Raw genomic sequence first — 15,057 nt, forward strand, 5'->3', positions numbered from 1 at the left:
CATATTTGATGCTGGAGGCAATAGGGAGCCAGTGGAGTTTATTGAGTAGGGGAGATGCCATGGTTAAAACTGAGTTTTTAGAAGATCACTTCTCCAGCTGAGTGGAGAACAGACTGGATTAGGGAGAGACTTGAGGCAGGGAAACTGTCCAGAAGACCAGTGGAAGAGTCCAGATGAGAGGAGATGAGGGCATTAATTGGGACTGTGGCTAATGAAGAGAAGGGCACGTACATGAGAGAGGTTGTGAAGGTAGAAACAAGATTTGACAACAGGTTGGTAAGTGGAGTAATTGAGACTGAGGAGTCAAGGATGACATCAAAATTTCAAGCCTGGGTGACCAGGAGGATGGTGGTGCCTTTGACATGAGTTCTGATTTGGGCATGTTGAATTTGAAATACCTTCGGGATATACAGTTCAAGATGTCCAAAAGGCAGGTGGTGTTGTGGGACTAGACCTCAGAAGAGAGACTAGGGCTCAGTATATAGATCTGGGAATTATCTGCATGTATGAAAATTGAGCCCATGGAAGCTGATAGGAGCACCAAGTGAAATAGCATAGAGGGAGAAGAAAAGAGGATTCAGGACAGAGCCCTGGGGGATATCTAGGGTGAGTGGGCCTGACCTGAGGGAAGCATGAGTGAAGGAAACTGAGGAGTGGTCAGATAGGTAGGAGGAGAACCAGCAGAGAGCAGTGTCATGGAAATCAAGAGAAGAGAGTATCCAAGAGCAGAGGATGGCCAATATTAAAGGCTGCAGAGAAGGATGAAGATTGAGGAAAGGTCATGGGATTTCTCAGTTAAGAGATCACTGGTAACTTTGGAGAAGGCAGTTTCAGTTGAATATTGAGGATGGAAGGCAGATTAGAGAATGAGGGAAGAGGAAGTAGAGGTAGCACTCAGTTTAGATTATCTTGGGCAGTTCAGCTGAGAAGAGGTGATAGCCAGCAGGGTTGGCTGGATCAAGCAGGGCCTTTTTTTTTCTTTTTCCTAACGACTACCAGCAGAATCCACTGCCCTATGTCTTTCCATTGCAGGGTAGGCATGACCTGTAGACTCTTGCATGTAGCATGTTGGACAGCGCACAGGTATTCCCTACAAATAAAACCTGTCTGGAGCATTCAGGACTCCTTGGTATCCTTTGCAAGGGGACATTTCTGGTGCCTCAAAGAGCTAAACGTCTTAGGGTGGGGTGGGGCAGGGCAGAGAGTGGTAAAGGATTTGGAAAGTACATTCTATAGACCAAAAAAACCTAAATTGTGACTGAAAATCTGCTCTATCTCAGCAACTTGGGCAATACAATAAAGAACAGAAACATTCCTGATTTCCAGGAGCTCACACTCTAAATGGGGACATGTCAGATCATGGTGTAATCATGAGAAAAAAATGTATATATGTATTATACACACATACACATACACATACCATATATACACACAGAAATATAGATATATATATAGGTATGTATGCATATATGTATATATACATATATGCACATAAACAAGTAGGAAATATATACATGTATATGATATCTATATGTATAATTGCAGAAATACAAGGACATAATAACTGAAAGGGGTTAATTAGGGAGAGCCTCCTGAAGAGGGTAGGTGGTCTTGGGAGTACCTGAGGATGTGGGTAGAGAACCCAATGTCACAGCAAAAATCGTGCTGCATGGGTTTCCCACTCAATGGACAAGTATTTACTAAGTACCTCAAGTGCTAATTAAATGTAAGGATGGCTGAAGACTTGGATCCCTTGCATTCTAGATCTTTCTGGGGCTAAAAGTTCTAGTGCTAAAACCTGTTAAGTACTGAACTCAGTGGATTGAATCCTAAATACTGGAGGAGCTCAGAGATGGGAGAGCTAAGTGAGACACATCAGCTAGTCAAGAACCATTTATTAAGCTCCTACTATGTGCCAGGCACTATGCTAGGCAGTAGAGATACCAAGGTAAAAACAATTTCTGCCCTCATGGGGCTTACAGTCTAATGGGGGGGGGAGAGACAACATATCAGTAACTACAAGTACATGCAGATGTGTCCAGAGTAGACAGCAGGTAATCTACAAAAGGCAAAGCGGTCACAGATGGCTTTACGCAGGTGATTTGTGCTCTTATTAAAAATATAAACCCCGTCCAAGACCTTCAGCAAACCACGTTGTTATCTACAATCCTTGCCGTCAGCTGATTGTAAGCACTTAAAAAAGGCGGAAGGAAGGAGCCGGGCTTGAAGCCTGGGTGGGCGTGGATTCCTCCCCAGGCACTGGGGAGCTCGAGTTTGCGCAGTAGATCTTTCCGCACGGGACATACTCCAGCCACTAACGCCGTCTCTTGGAGACGGCTGACTACCGAGCGACAAACTACAACTCCCATCAGGCTGCGCGCCATCGGCCACTCGCAGTTTCTCGCGAGGTTGACAGTCTGGGGTTACGGGCTTGGGAACTAAAGTGTCGCGAGATTTGGAGGCCCGGTGGGAGACGTACCTGGCTTGGGGGTGAGGCCGAAAGCGAGCTCGACCCAGATGGGGCAGGGGGATGGTGGTGGGCTGGGTTAGGGGCTTGTAGTATCCCAGATAGCGGGAGGGGCCTTTGAGATCAAAGAGTCATTTTACAGATAAGGAAACTGAGGTCCAGAGAGAGGAAATGAGTCACCCACGGAGCGGAAGTCCTCAGTGGGAGGGGAGGGGGGAAGGAGGGGAGGGGGAGTCTTTATTTCCACCTGGGGCAGGAGAGGGTGAAAGGTTGCTCCCAATGTCGCGCAGCCTTGCTGGGCCTCAGTTTATATAGACTATAGTCTATATATAGACTATATATATATAGTAATATCCGACTCTGTCATATATAATACATAAATGCTAGTTGTTATTAACTATTACCCCATTGAAACCACGAGTTCGTAGATATAGAGATGAATATATCATTAATTTTATATGTATACATGTGCACATATACACATATATGTATTTATGTGCATATGTAACATGTGCATACATGCAGACATGCATACACACATATAAATAATAGCAAATGAGATAATGTGCCAAGCACTTTGCAAACCTTAAAGGGGCAATATAATATAGTGCTGTAAGGTTCACGTGCATGGTGCTTGACACATTCCATTCGAGCTGTAAAAATGCTAGTTATTATTAACTATTATCTCCATTGAAATCATGGGATCCCATTTTATTTGATCCTCACAACAACCCTTTGAGGCATGTGCTGCTAGTATGCACATTTTATAGGTGAGGAAACTGAGGCATACAGAAATTAAATGACTTGCCCAGGGTTACACTGCTAGTAAGGGTCTGAGGCTGAACTAGCTGTCTACTAGATAGAATTATTTACGAAATATTCCCCTTACTCTCTTGACAAGCTCCTACCCCCTTGGGAGCAAGTATACCCCAGATTTAGAAGGTTGGGGAATATATGTGGTAAAGTACTTTGGGAAAATTAAGAATGCTCTGTGAATCTAAGACTATAACCTGGAAAACTGGAAAGAGCTCTGGATTTGGCATTAAGAGGCCTGGGTTCAAATGTAACCACAGTTAGTAGCAGTGGGACCATAGGCAAATGAATCACTTTAACTTCCCTGTGTCTCAGTTTCCTCATAATACCTAAGTATCTACCTCAGATATGAGATTGAAGTGAAATAATTCAGTTCAGCATTTATTAAATCCCTACTGTGTGCCAGTCACTACTTAGGAGCTAGGAGGTACAAAACCAAAAAGGAAATGGTCTTTACCCTCAAACTATTTGCTTACAAAGAGCTTTTACCCTATAGAAATGTCAATTATTATGAGTCACTGGAAGTGAAATCACAGATTCTGTGTATAAGAGCTCAGATTCATACCCAGGACTTCTAATTCCAAGTCAGGTACCCTTTCCACTACACTAGGCTGGATAGCAAAAAGTCAAGGCATTTATGTATCTTATGCAAATCCTAGAAATTAATGTACATGCTGTTATTATCACTTGAAACTTCAAGCCTTCAGTGGCATACCTGCCCCTCATAGACCAGGAGTTAGAAAGTGATCTTAAAATCAATTAAGTTCAACCTTCTCATTTTATATAGATGAAGAAAATGAGAGGCTAGTCACCCTGGTGGTAAGTAGCAGAGCCTTGATTTATCACAATATAAACCCCCTTGTGCCATGGAGAACAGAATTAATAAAAATATGTTCTCAAATTATGTGCATTTATAAATCTAATATTTACATACTCGTAATGTTCAGCAGGATAAGAATTAGACTTTGTCTACAGTTTGGCTGGTAGACCTGATCATCACTTAATGGCATACAGAGTTTGACTGACTCTTTTTTTTTTTGGTGAGGCATTTGGGGTTAAGTGAGTTGCCCAGGGTCACACAGCTAGTAAGTAAGTGTCAAGTGTCTGAGGTCATATTTGAACTCAGGTCCTCCTGACTCCAAGGCTGGAGCTCTAGCCACTGCTCCACCTAGCTGCCCCTAGACTCACTCTTTAAGAAATAGATCATTTGCTTGACCTTACCTTTTATTGGCCAATGAGGTGGTCCAGAACTTCCTGCTGTGAGAGAAGGTCCCTTTCATGCATATTTCTAGATGTATGTGGAGTGGCCCACATACCAGTGAGTCATAGAGTGACTCATTTAGGAAGTAGTTTTGATTCAAAAACATTTTTGTGTGTCCAATGGGCTTCTATCAGATAGAACATTGACTTAAGGAAGGATACTGTGCTTTTGGAATTTCTGGATCATTTCCTTGTAGAAAGGAAGCTTATCGGAAGCCCAGGATGCCAGTTGTCTCTGGTTGTCCACTGGGAGGCACCATCCATCTTCTTCTCCTTTTTTTTAACCTTTTGTTGTTCATAGCATACTAGGAACCTCCAGAGGTCATTTAAGTCAAGTCTATTCTCTTCTTCTTCTCAAAAACTGCCCTTCTCTGCCCCTTTCCTCCCCACTCTAGCCAGGTACTCTCAGGACTCCCTACTCTGAGGCCAGGAAATATGAAGAGACCTCACAGCAGACACTAGCTTTTGGTACAGTAACAGTAATACCTAAAATTCGTATTGTACATTATATCTTACAAAGCAGGTAATTTATATACAGTGTTATTTCATTTGATCCACATATCCCTGGTGAGGTACACAGAGCAGGGTTCATCACTCCCATTTTATGGATCAGGAAACAGGTTCAGACTCATCTCATGACATGACTCATCTCAAAGGTCTTATCCAGATTTAATAGTCTTTGAGTCTGACTTAGTAAATGTTAGGACCAGAACTCAAAAACAGGCATCTGACTCTTTTTTCAGTATTCTTTGTGCCATTACACTTTGAAAAGAAAAGAAAAGAAAAGAAAAGAAAATAATAGATTTGGAATCCCAAGTCTTGGAGCCATGTTCTGGCTCTTTCACCTTGCTTCCCCCTGTGAAGCCTTAGGCAGGTATCCAACCTCTGAGCCTTAGTTTTCTTCTCATCTTTAAAGTAAGGGTAATTAACAATATCTGCCCTGTGTTCTCTGCAGGGTTATTGCAAATTAAGTGTCAACCACATACCAAAGGTTTGGTTCAAAGAAGCAAATAGAATTAATTTTTCCCATAACCGAAAGTTTACCCTAAGAAAAAACAGAATGGGATCCCCCTCACCAAAGGTTTGTTCAAGAACGAACAGATTGGGGTTCACCTTACCAAAGGTTTGACCAAGGAACAAACAGAATCAGGCTGTACTCATGATATAATGTGCCTATTTATTCTCATTAAGCCAGAGAATCATGCATGATGGAATCAGAAAATAATTCTGAACTCAGAGGCAAACAAGCTGAAGGAGACTCTTTATACACTTAGAGCAATCCCAACTCAGGATATCTGTGTTGGCCCAAAATTATAGTCTCCATATGTGTTTAACCATAATGTGAGAAAGGGATTTCTTAATAGGATAGGTTGTAAATACAATAAGATAAGAGAATGTCAAGGTGTCAATTGAAATTATAGATCCAGTTTGTCTGTGTTTCTTTTACTATTAACATGACATAATATAACATAAGAAAACATAATAAAAGGCCCATTATTCAAGATAGTGTCCAGTTCAAGACACCTTGTCCTTGGTAGTCATAAACATAAGAATGCTGCTGGTCAGCTTCATCTGGCCTTGTAGTTGCTGACACAGGAAGGGACATTTTGGGTTCACTCAGAGAGCAGAACAAAGCATGTCTATTATGCCAGAGCATTATGGGAAGGAAGTTAAGCTTAAGTGGGCCAAAATGTCTTTCTCCTGATTGACCATTCCAGGTTTTAGGCCTTTCTTAGGTGATGGGGGGCTCAAAAATAGTTCACATAAGGTAACTGCAGAGTGTTTTAAAAACTATCAAACACTGTATGTAAATGTCAGCTTTTTATTACTATTATTAATAGTATTAGTAGTTAACATTTACATAATGTTTTATGGTTTGCAAAGCACTTTACATATGTTAATTACTTTGTTATCTGTTACCAAGAGTTACTGGCTGGATTTTTGACTAAGCTCATACTGTATTTTGTTGCCCATAGATTCTAGGCTGGATTCTATTTAAAATACCCTTGAGTTTTTGTGCTTAACTGTTTTCCTTTGTAACAAAGGAGGGTTCAGCTTAGGAGATCAAGGGAGTATTTCCAGAAATTGAGGCATCAATAAAACCTCTTTTAAATAAATGGGAAAACTTCCTTCTTGAAAATTAGTGCTCTACTGGTTTCATAAAAATCTTTACAAGACACTTGTGATTAGCTTAATGTCTTGTCTAAATCCTACCCGCTACAGTTTAAACTTCTAGTTATGCTGTGCTGACAGATGGGATCAGCATGTGGCAGTGGGCTTTGAGACTAAGGACCCACAATGGCTTTCAGGGCTTCATTAGCTCAGTAGATTGGAAGCTTCTGGAGGGTCGGGGCTATTTCATTTTTGGCTTTGAATCTTACACGTAGTAGATGCTTGATTCCAGTTAGCCAACTGTTTGAACTTGAGCCAAGAATTTTCACTTTGCATGGCACTGGAAGTTGTGAGAGTACTTGAACCTTCATGAACTTGTGTCTTTATGATATGAACTGGGGTTGGGGTGGGGGAGGAATGATAGAGGTTAGAGAATCAAGGTACTGCCTTCAACTCATTGGGGCACTTCAGCCTTGCCCCATTGTGTCAATACATGAATCCAGCAGGATCAGGATGTAGTAACAGCTTTATTGATTTGGTATTTAATTTTAATTTAAAGTAAATATAGACTGATGGCCATAAACCCTCAGCCTGGAAGCATAGAAATGTTTCCATACTGGAAAGGATAATCATAGGATAATACCCCGAGAGCTGGAAGGGACTTAAGAAGTCAGCTGAGTCCAACTGCTTTGTTTATAGCGGAAGAGCTGGAGGCAAAGGGAGTGACTTGGCCAAGGTCACACAGATAGGATAGCATCCTTGCCTTGGGAATATTGCTGTGGTGTCTTTGTTTAAGCCAATGGATTTGTAACTACTCCCATCCCTCACTCCCATTTCTGCAGATTTGACCCAGGGCAATAGAAAGGTTTTCTACGAGAAAGGGAATCCAATTCTGGGACTATTTGCTTTTGTTTTTGTTTCCCCAGTGCCTAGCGCAGTGTCTAGCACATAGTAGGCACTTAATAAAACCTTTTTGGTTTATGAATTGGTGAAACAAGTTTTTATTAAGCATTAACTATGTGCAAGGCATAGCACTAGTAGAACCTGGGTCTAGAGATAGAGGCTGGACCTGTGACTTCCTTGATATGGAGAAGTCCAGGGTGAGGAAACTCCCTCTGCCTGGGCAGGACCCTCTCTGGTTTGAGAGAGTTGTTTAGAGCCCTGAGAGGGTAAGTGACTTTACTAGGGTCACACTCTGGGGTTAGATCAGTATAGGCTTTGAATGCTGCTCCTCCTGACTTCACAGTTGGCCCTCTAGCTGTGTCCTGACTGCCCTGGGGATACAGAGACAAACAAGCAGCCTGTGCCTCCCAAGGAACTGGCATTCTACTGGGTAGGGGGATGGAAGGTAAGGGACAGACAATATGTGCAGATATCCATCAGGACAGGGGGTACAGTGTTTGTTTGTTTGTTTGTTTTTCAGATGGGGCCGAGCACTCACAACTGGGGACTGAGACAAAATAGCCTTGCTCATTCTTTGTGTTAGGGAGGGGCCCCGTTCTGGGGAGGAGGCAAAAGAAATAAAAGACTGGCTTCCTGCCTTTGATCTGATTTCTCCAGGGTCACCTGTTCCCCAGAGGTGATGATGACGACATGATGAGAAAACTCTTGAGACACCGAGAAGAAACCCAGTCCCCAAACAGAAACCAGGAGCTCATTTCTATTCTTTCTCAGTCTGACTGGTATTGGCTCCAGGTTTGGGGTCCAGCCTTTGGTTGTCTCCCCTAAAGCACAGAATCTACATCTTCCTTCCCTTGGGAATGGCAAGGAGGGGGAGTGGCTTATTCTCTGAAGGACGGGCCGTGGAGGTGCTGGGAATAAGCAGGCTCTCCCTCTCAGCTGGCAGGACTGGTTTTCCCAGCACGGCTGGGTGAGTGACTCCCTATACTGGAGCAGTGGTTACTTATGTTTAAAAATAAGATAGATTGTTTCCTTTTGGTTTTATATCATCACAATACGGCCATGTCTGTATTCCAAGTCTTTTTTTTATTACAATTGTTAGCCACGTCTCCTCCTCCCCATTACTTTGTATCTACTTTGTATTTTCTTATCTGTGTACATGTTGCTTCCCCCAGAAGAACGTAAGCCTCTTCCAGGGTGGGCCTGTTTTTACTTTCAATGTTACTTTCATTGTCTGCCTCACTGCCTTTCACAAATCTTATCCATTGAATTGGGTATCCCCCCTTCCAGGTGCAGAGCTCAGCTGAACCCTCCCTTGAAACAAAGAAAACCCCGCAAAGCCCTCCAAACGGCTGATGGTGTGAATAATTGTCTGATGGAGAGATGTTTCATTATCGATTTTCAGGAACCATTATTGGCATTTTCGTTACTCAGAGTTCTTTCAGTTTAATGTTATTTTTATTTTATATCATTTATGTCATTGTATGTGGTATATTGTTCTTGTAGTACTATGTATTTCATCTTGCATCAGTTTCTTTGAATTATTCATACCATTCATTTCTTATTACTCAGTAATCTTTTAATACATTCATTTGGAGTTTAGTTTTTCAACTGGGCAGTTCTACCCATGTCCCTGCCGCTGGGGCAGCACATCCCAGGCCAAAAGGCAGCTGGTACTTTGGGGACCTTGTCACTGATAATTTAGATCAAGCTGGCACTAGCTTGTGCTACGTATGATAATGCAGTACTCTTAGCTACTGCTCCGAAAAGTCTGGCCTCTGTTGGCTGGGGTCTTTATGGGGAAGAGTAGATTGTAGAAGCCCAAAGAGCCAAAAAATAATTTATGTGGACTTAATTCTCTTTGCCTTTGTCATTCTTCTTTAGAAGTTTGGGGGTAGGGAGGTGCCAGGCAGGGGTTTCTCTTCCTTACAGATGGCCACGGGGAGCCAGAGACTGTTAGGAGAGAAGGTGGGTTCTCCAGTGGGCATCTAGTGTCCTTCATGGCAGGTTCTTTAGATGTTGTTAGGTTCAGTTCTATGGTGTTGTGTTTCCATTTATTCAACAAGCATTTTATTTTATTAGGCATCTACCATTTGCAAGGCACTGAGGGATATAAAAGCAAAAAAGGAAATAGTCCCTTCCTTTTGCTCACAGCTCTTCCAGTCCTAAGTTCTTAGGCCTTAAATCTAGCTAGTAAGTGTCAAGTGTTTGGTCTGAGGCTGGATTTGAACTCAGGTTCTTCTGACTTAGGCCGGTGCTCTATCCACTGCACCACCTAGCTGCCCCCTATTAAGTACTTGTGTGCTATGCTAGGTACTGAGGATACAGAGATAATGAAATAATCCCTGCCTTATTTTGGGGAAGAAACCACATGTACATGTGTAAGTAAACAAAGTAATTTCTAGGGGGAGAACATAGGACTGATGTGAAGGGCAGTTTGTTAGTAACAGAACAAGAGTTTCAGAGGGCAGAATGGTAGGATAAGGAGCACTAGGACCTTTGGAGACATGGGACTGGTGTGTATGGTATATAAAGGGGTGGGGGAAAAAACCCGGGAAGATGACTCTCTACCAATAAGGGTGTCCCAGAGGCATTTAGGAATTTGGAAAGACTGCCTGAGCTTGCTTCCCCACCAAAAGTGGAGTTTGCCTCTGCAGTGTTGGCAGAGTACCTCTCTGTACGGCGTTTTCCTCTTTAAATATGCTGCTTACAAATATAAACAATGAAGCTTCTTAGTTAAGGTTCCTGACACCAATTTTTAGCCCCAGTTGGGATACAAACTGAGAATGTTGTCCTTCCTCTGTCTTTAGGTCCTGCACGTTGCTGCCAAGGTATCTCATGGAGCCTAGAGCATGTGGTTCCCCAGAGCCTGATGCTGTTGCAGTCAGCCTGTATTCCAAGCCAGTGCCTGCATCAGGAACAGCTCTATCAACAAGGAAGAAAAATGTCCATGTGCTCGTGGGAGTCACTGGGAGTGTGGCTGCCTTAAAGCTGCCTCTTCTGGTTGCTGACCTTTTAGAGATTCCAGGGGTAAGTGTCACCAAATAAAGTTTTGGGTGATCTCATGAGGAAAAGAAGGCCCCTCTCCCTCTCCCTACGTCACTTATTATGAACTGTTTAGGTGCCAAGACTAAATGGGGGTAGGGAGCCTTTCATCAATCAGTTGAAAAATATTTATTCGGAGCTCAGAAGAGGAGAGGTCCAAGCCAGGATTTGAACCTCCATCTCCAAGTCCAACATGCTATCTGCTGTACCATGGATCCTACACACAGCTATCAGATTAATCTTCCTAATGTAAAGTTCTGCTTGGAAATCTCCAGGGACTCCCTATTGTCTCTATATGATAATAATAGCTGACATTTTACAATTATTGCTATTAATATTATTATTATTTTTATCATTGTTGTTGTTATAACAGGATAAACACCAAACTCCTTAGACTGGTATTGAGGGCTCTCCAGAACATGATTTCAATTAAATTCAGTGAAAATTTAGTAACTAAGTGCTTATTATGTGCAAATCTCTGTTCTTTGTAGGTGTTTGAGGGTGCAAGGATAAAAATGGAAAAACAGACAATACAGGGAGGGAGGGAGCCCTTTCAAGTAGGAATATCAGAAGAAGCTTCCCACTGGAGGGAGAACCTGAACTGAACCCCGATGGAAGAGGCAGAAGTGAGGAGGGAATGCATTCTGGGCATGGTAGAAGGAAACAAAATGTTGAATTCGGAGAATGGCAGTTGGACCATATGGCAGGAATGGAGTGAGTTACATGGAGGGGAGTAAGGTGAATTAAGCCTAGAAGAGCTGACTGCAGCTAGATTGTGAAGGTCATCAAACACTTGGCTGAAGGGTTTGAATTTTATCCTAGAAATAATCAGGAGCCCTGAAGAATTTTTGAGTAGTGGAGGGACATTATCAGGAAGGTTAATTTTGGCAGCTGTGAGGAGGATGGGTTAGAGAGGGTTGGCAGAGGTGGGAACTGGTCCTTGGGTGTGGCCTTTTGACTGAGTCCATGTTTTACAGAACAAATCCTTTTATTAAGGGGATTTGTTCTCTGAAGTTTGGATTCAGTCAGAGAGCCACACTTGAGGACCTAGAGGGCCACATGTGGCCTTGAGCCTGCTGGTTCCTCACCCCTGCGAGAGGCTGGAAGCAGAGAGCCCAATTAAGAAGGTATTGCAGTAGTACAGGTGAGAGGTGTTGCTGGTCTGGCTGGGTTGATCCCCATCCTTTTCTGATCCCTTATACAAACTCTGGTTTAACCAGGCTGGTCTACTAATCTTCCAGCCTTTGCTCATGCCATGTTTCTTTTTTAAAGACGTCTTATTTGTATTCATATGTTTTGTTATCACATCATTTTTTTCCCCAAATATAGCCTTCCTGCAACCCAGTGAGCTATCTCTTGTAACAGAGATTTTAAAAAAGAAAGAAGGGGCAGCTAGGTGGCGCAGTGGACGGAGCACTGGCCTTGGAGTAAGGAGGACCTGAGATCAAATCCGGCCTCAGACATATAACACTCACTAGCTGTGTGACTCTGGGCAAGTCATTTGCCCCAATTGCCTCACCAAAAAATAATAATAATAAAAAGAAAGAAAAGCATTTCAGCAGAACTAATCAACATATCAATTGTGTCTCACACTACCCTTCCACAACTCTAGTTCTCCACCTCTAAAAAGAGGGGAAGAAAGTTCATACTATATTTATTGTAAGAAATATCTCCGAGTAGGATAGGAACGGGGAGAATACTGATTGGCTGAGTCTATGACCTTGGCCTGATGTTCTCTGTATAAGTCACCAATCTTATCTGGCCTCTGGGGAGCTCTGATTCCTTCCTGTTTTCAGTCCTGGAGGCTAGTTAGATGGGAAGGGGAGTGTGGGGGGCAAGTTAGCCCTAAAACATGTGTGACCTTTTATTATGAGATTAGGGATTTTAGAATCCCCCCTCCCCCATAAACTTACAGTTTCATTTTTTCCCCTTTGATTGCTAGTGTAGCACACCTTCTCCCCAACCAAATTTTAACTTCTGTGCAAGGTCTAGTTTAAATCCTCTCACCTTGATAGAGCCTTCCTGACTCTATCAGACCATATATAATTCCCTCTCCCTGCTCCGGACTTAATTAGAACATGAGATGCTGTGTTATGATTTACATGTTTTTCCAACTAGATTATAAGCTCCTTGAAGGCAGGGATTGTCACCTTCTGTTTTATTCCCAGTAACATATAGCACAAAGTTTACTTCTGGCTGGTGGGCAATAAATATTTGTTGGATGAATGAATGAATGAATGAATGAATGGACTGCTGATTCAGTCCTTGTTTTGCCCCTTGCTTCTTACTTGACCGTAATGTGTGTGTTCAGTAGGTGGCAGTGTTGATCTAAGGGTGAACACAGCATGCTGAAGCCACCAGCCCCAAACCTTCCTTTCACTTTTCATTGAAACTTATTCATAAGATTTTAGAGGTGGAAGCCACTTTGGAAATCATCTGAAGCCCAACCTCCTCATTTTATAAATCAGGTAAACTGAGGACCCAGGAGGAAGTAACTTGCCGAGGTCACATAGTTGGTTGGTGCAGAGTTAGAACTAGCAATTGGTTCTTCTGACCAGAGTCTAACTGTGTCATAAGCGAAGTTGGAAAATGGTGACCCAGTGGGTTATTGTTGATCCGTTAGAGGCTTTGAGCTTTTACTATAACACATGCAACTTGACTTAGCAGAAAAGGGGAGGAAGAGAATAAGCATTTATATAGTTCCCACTAGGTGCCAGCTACTGTGCTAAGTCGTTTTTTTTTTTTCTTTTTAACAAGTGTTATCTCTTTTGATCCTCACAACAACCCTGGGAGGTAGGTGCTATTATTATCCCCATTTTACAGATGAGGAAACTGAGGTAGGCATGTTAAATGACTTGTCCAGGGTCACATAGTGCTTGAGGTTAGATTTGAACTCAGGTCTTCCTGACTCCAGGCCAAGTGCGCTATCCGTTGTACCACCAGTTGTCTTAGATACTTGTGTTCCATGTCATTAAGAACATGTGCCTTTACATGGAGTCATTTAAACAAATGTCCCTGGTCTGTTCCTCTCCCTTTATGTTTGGCTGTAGGCAGCCTATCTCCCCTCATTTGTCTTGCTTATCCTTAGGTTCAGCTCAGCTCTTGACTCGAAAACCCAGTGCTCTTTCTTCTACATTGTGCCGAACTTCTAGAATTAACAGAGATTGTGTTGAAAGATCTATACCTTTATTCTAAGTATATTCAATTGCAGAAGCTAGTCCATTATGTTAACAAGTAAAGGATGTGGTTTTTGAATATGGGGGATTTGTCACTGATTGTAAGTACATAAGAGCTTCTAAAGTATTCAAAAACTGCCGCATGGTTGTTTGCTTAGCAGACTTCTCACTGACAGCACAAAACTCCTGTCCATAGCCCCACCGATTCCAAATTGGGCAAGTGTAATGAATGAGGCTTTACTTCATTTTGCTTATGAAAACTTGACTTAATTCAGCCAGAAAGGGCTTTCTCTTTATTCTCCCTGCTCCTGGCAACTAGTTAGAGCTGCCCAGACAAGAAGCAGGATGGGGAGAGGAAACTGGTCAGCAGATCTGAAATGTAGGTCAAGTGTGTGATGGAGGTCTGTGGTGATGTGATCATTAGATAATGTCTCCAGGGGTTAGTTTGGAACTGCAAGGGGTTCCCCCTGCTGATCCCCAGTCTCCAAGGGATTTAGTTTGTGCCAATGAAGTTTCTGAGGGAGTAGTAACAAGTTGGGGTGTGTATGTGTGGATTTTAAAGGGGGTGGCTGTTTACATCTTACTGAATACAGTTGTTGCTGCTCGTGGGTGCATTTAATTTTTCCCAGCATGGAAGTTCCAGGATTTAGTTCAGACAAAGGAAGACCCAGGAAATACTCAGGCAGTTCATACTGTAACTGAGTCTGGGACTCAGTGGGAAACGTCAGCCCAGCACTATTTCCCTCCCTGCTTTGCTGGGTTCTCATCAGAATTTACTAGGATATGAGGAGGGGAAGTCCATCTACACCCATTCCCATCTGTCTAAACACTTTGAGATGTAAAGGATATCTGGAGGAGGAAGTGGCCTCCTCCAGTGTGGTTGGTGGCAGTTACTCCTGTGGGAAGAAAGCCTAGTAATTGGGTTAGCCTTCAGGTGAGTGGCTTGAAAGGCTAATGGTTTCCCATTGCTTACTGAGTGATGCCCAGATTCCTTAGCCTGGCATTCCAAGGTCTTCAGCAATCTGCCTACCTTTCTAGCATTATCTGACACTATGCCCTCCCAGGCTTTCAGAGGTCCAGGCAAACTGGCTGTAAGCATATGCCAGGACTTAACTGCCTCCATTCATTTACTCATGCTGTTTTCTGAGTCTGAAATGCCCTCTTTTCCTCACCTTTTCCCCTGCCTGTCTCCTGCCTGTTGAAAAGCCTGACTCTTTAGGATCTGGCTTAGTTGAGAACTCCTCTGTGAAGCCTTTCCTGATCACCCCCAGCCAGAAATAATCT

At 42.8% G+C, this 15,057-nt stretch overlaps 1 protein-coding gene across 2 annotated transcripts in view; it reads left to right on the forward strand.

The window, feature by feature from the left end:
* The first annotated feature begins 2,425 nt into the window (after positions 1 to 2,425).
* The window catches only part of PPCDC (phosphopantothenoylcysteine decarboxylase), a 45,466-nt gene continuing 32,834 nt past the window's right edge, over positions 2,426 to 15,057 (forward strand). The window contains exons 1-2 of one of the 2 annotated variants that reach the window (XM_027858281.1): positions 2,426 to 2,490; positions 10,363 to 10,582. In XM_027858281.1, the coding sequence (XP_027714082.1) occupies positions 10,391 to 10,582 (192 nt within the window). In that variant the 5' untranslated portion in view covers positions 2,426 to 2,490; positions 10,363 to 10,390. Of the gene's footprint in view, positions 2,491 to 8,075; positions 8,523 to 10,362; positions 10,583 to 15,057 lie in introns of those variants that run through there. The other variant, XM_027858274.1, reaches the window with a different exon arrangement.

Source organism: Vombatus ursinus, unplaced genomic scaffold, assembly GCF_900497805.2.
Source record: "Vombatus ursinus unplaced genomic scaffold, bare-nosed wombat genome assembly UNPS02000749.1, whole genome shotgun sequence".
In the NCBI taxonomy this organism is placed as follows: Eukaryota; Metazoa; Chordata; class Mammalia; order Diprotodontia; family Vombatidae; genus Vombatus; species Vombatus ursinus.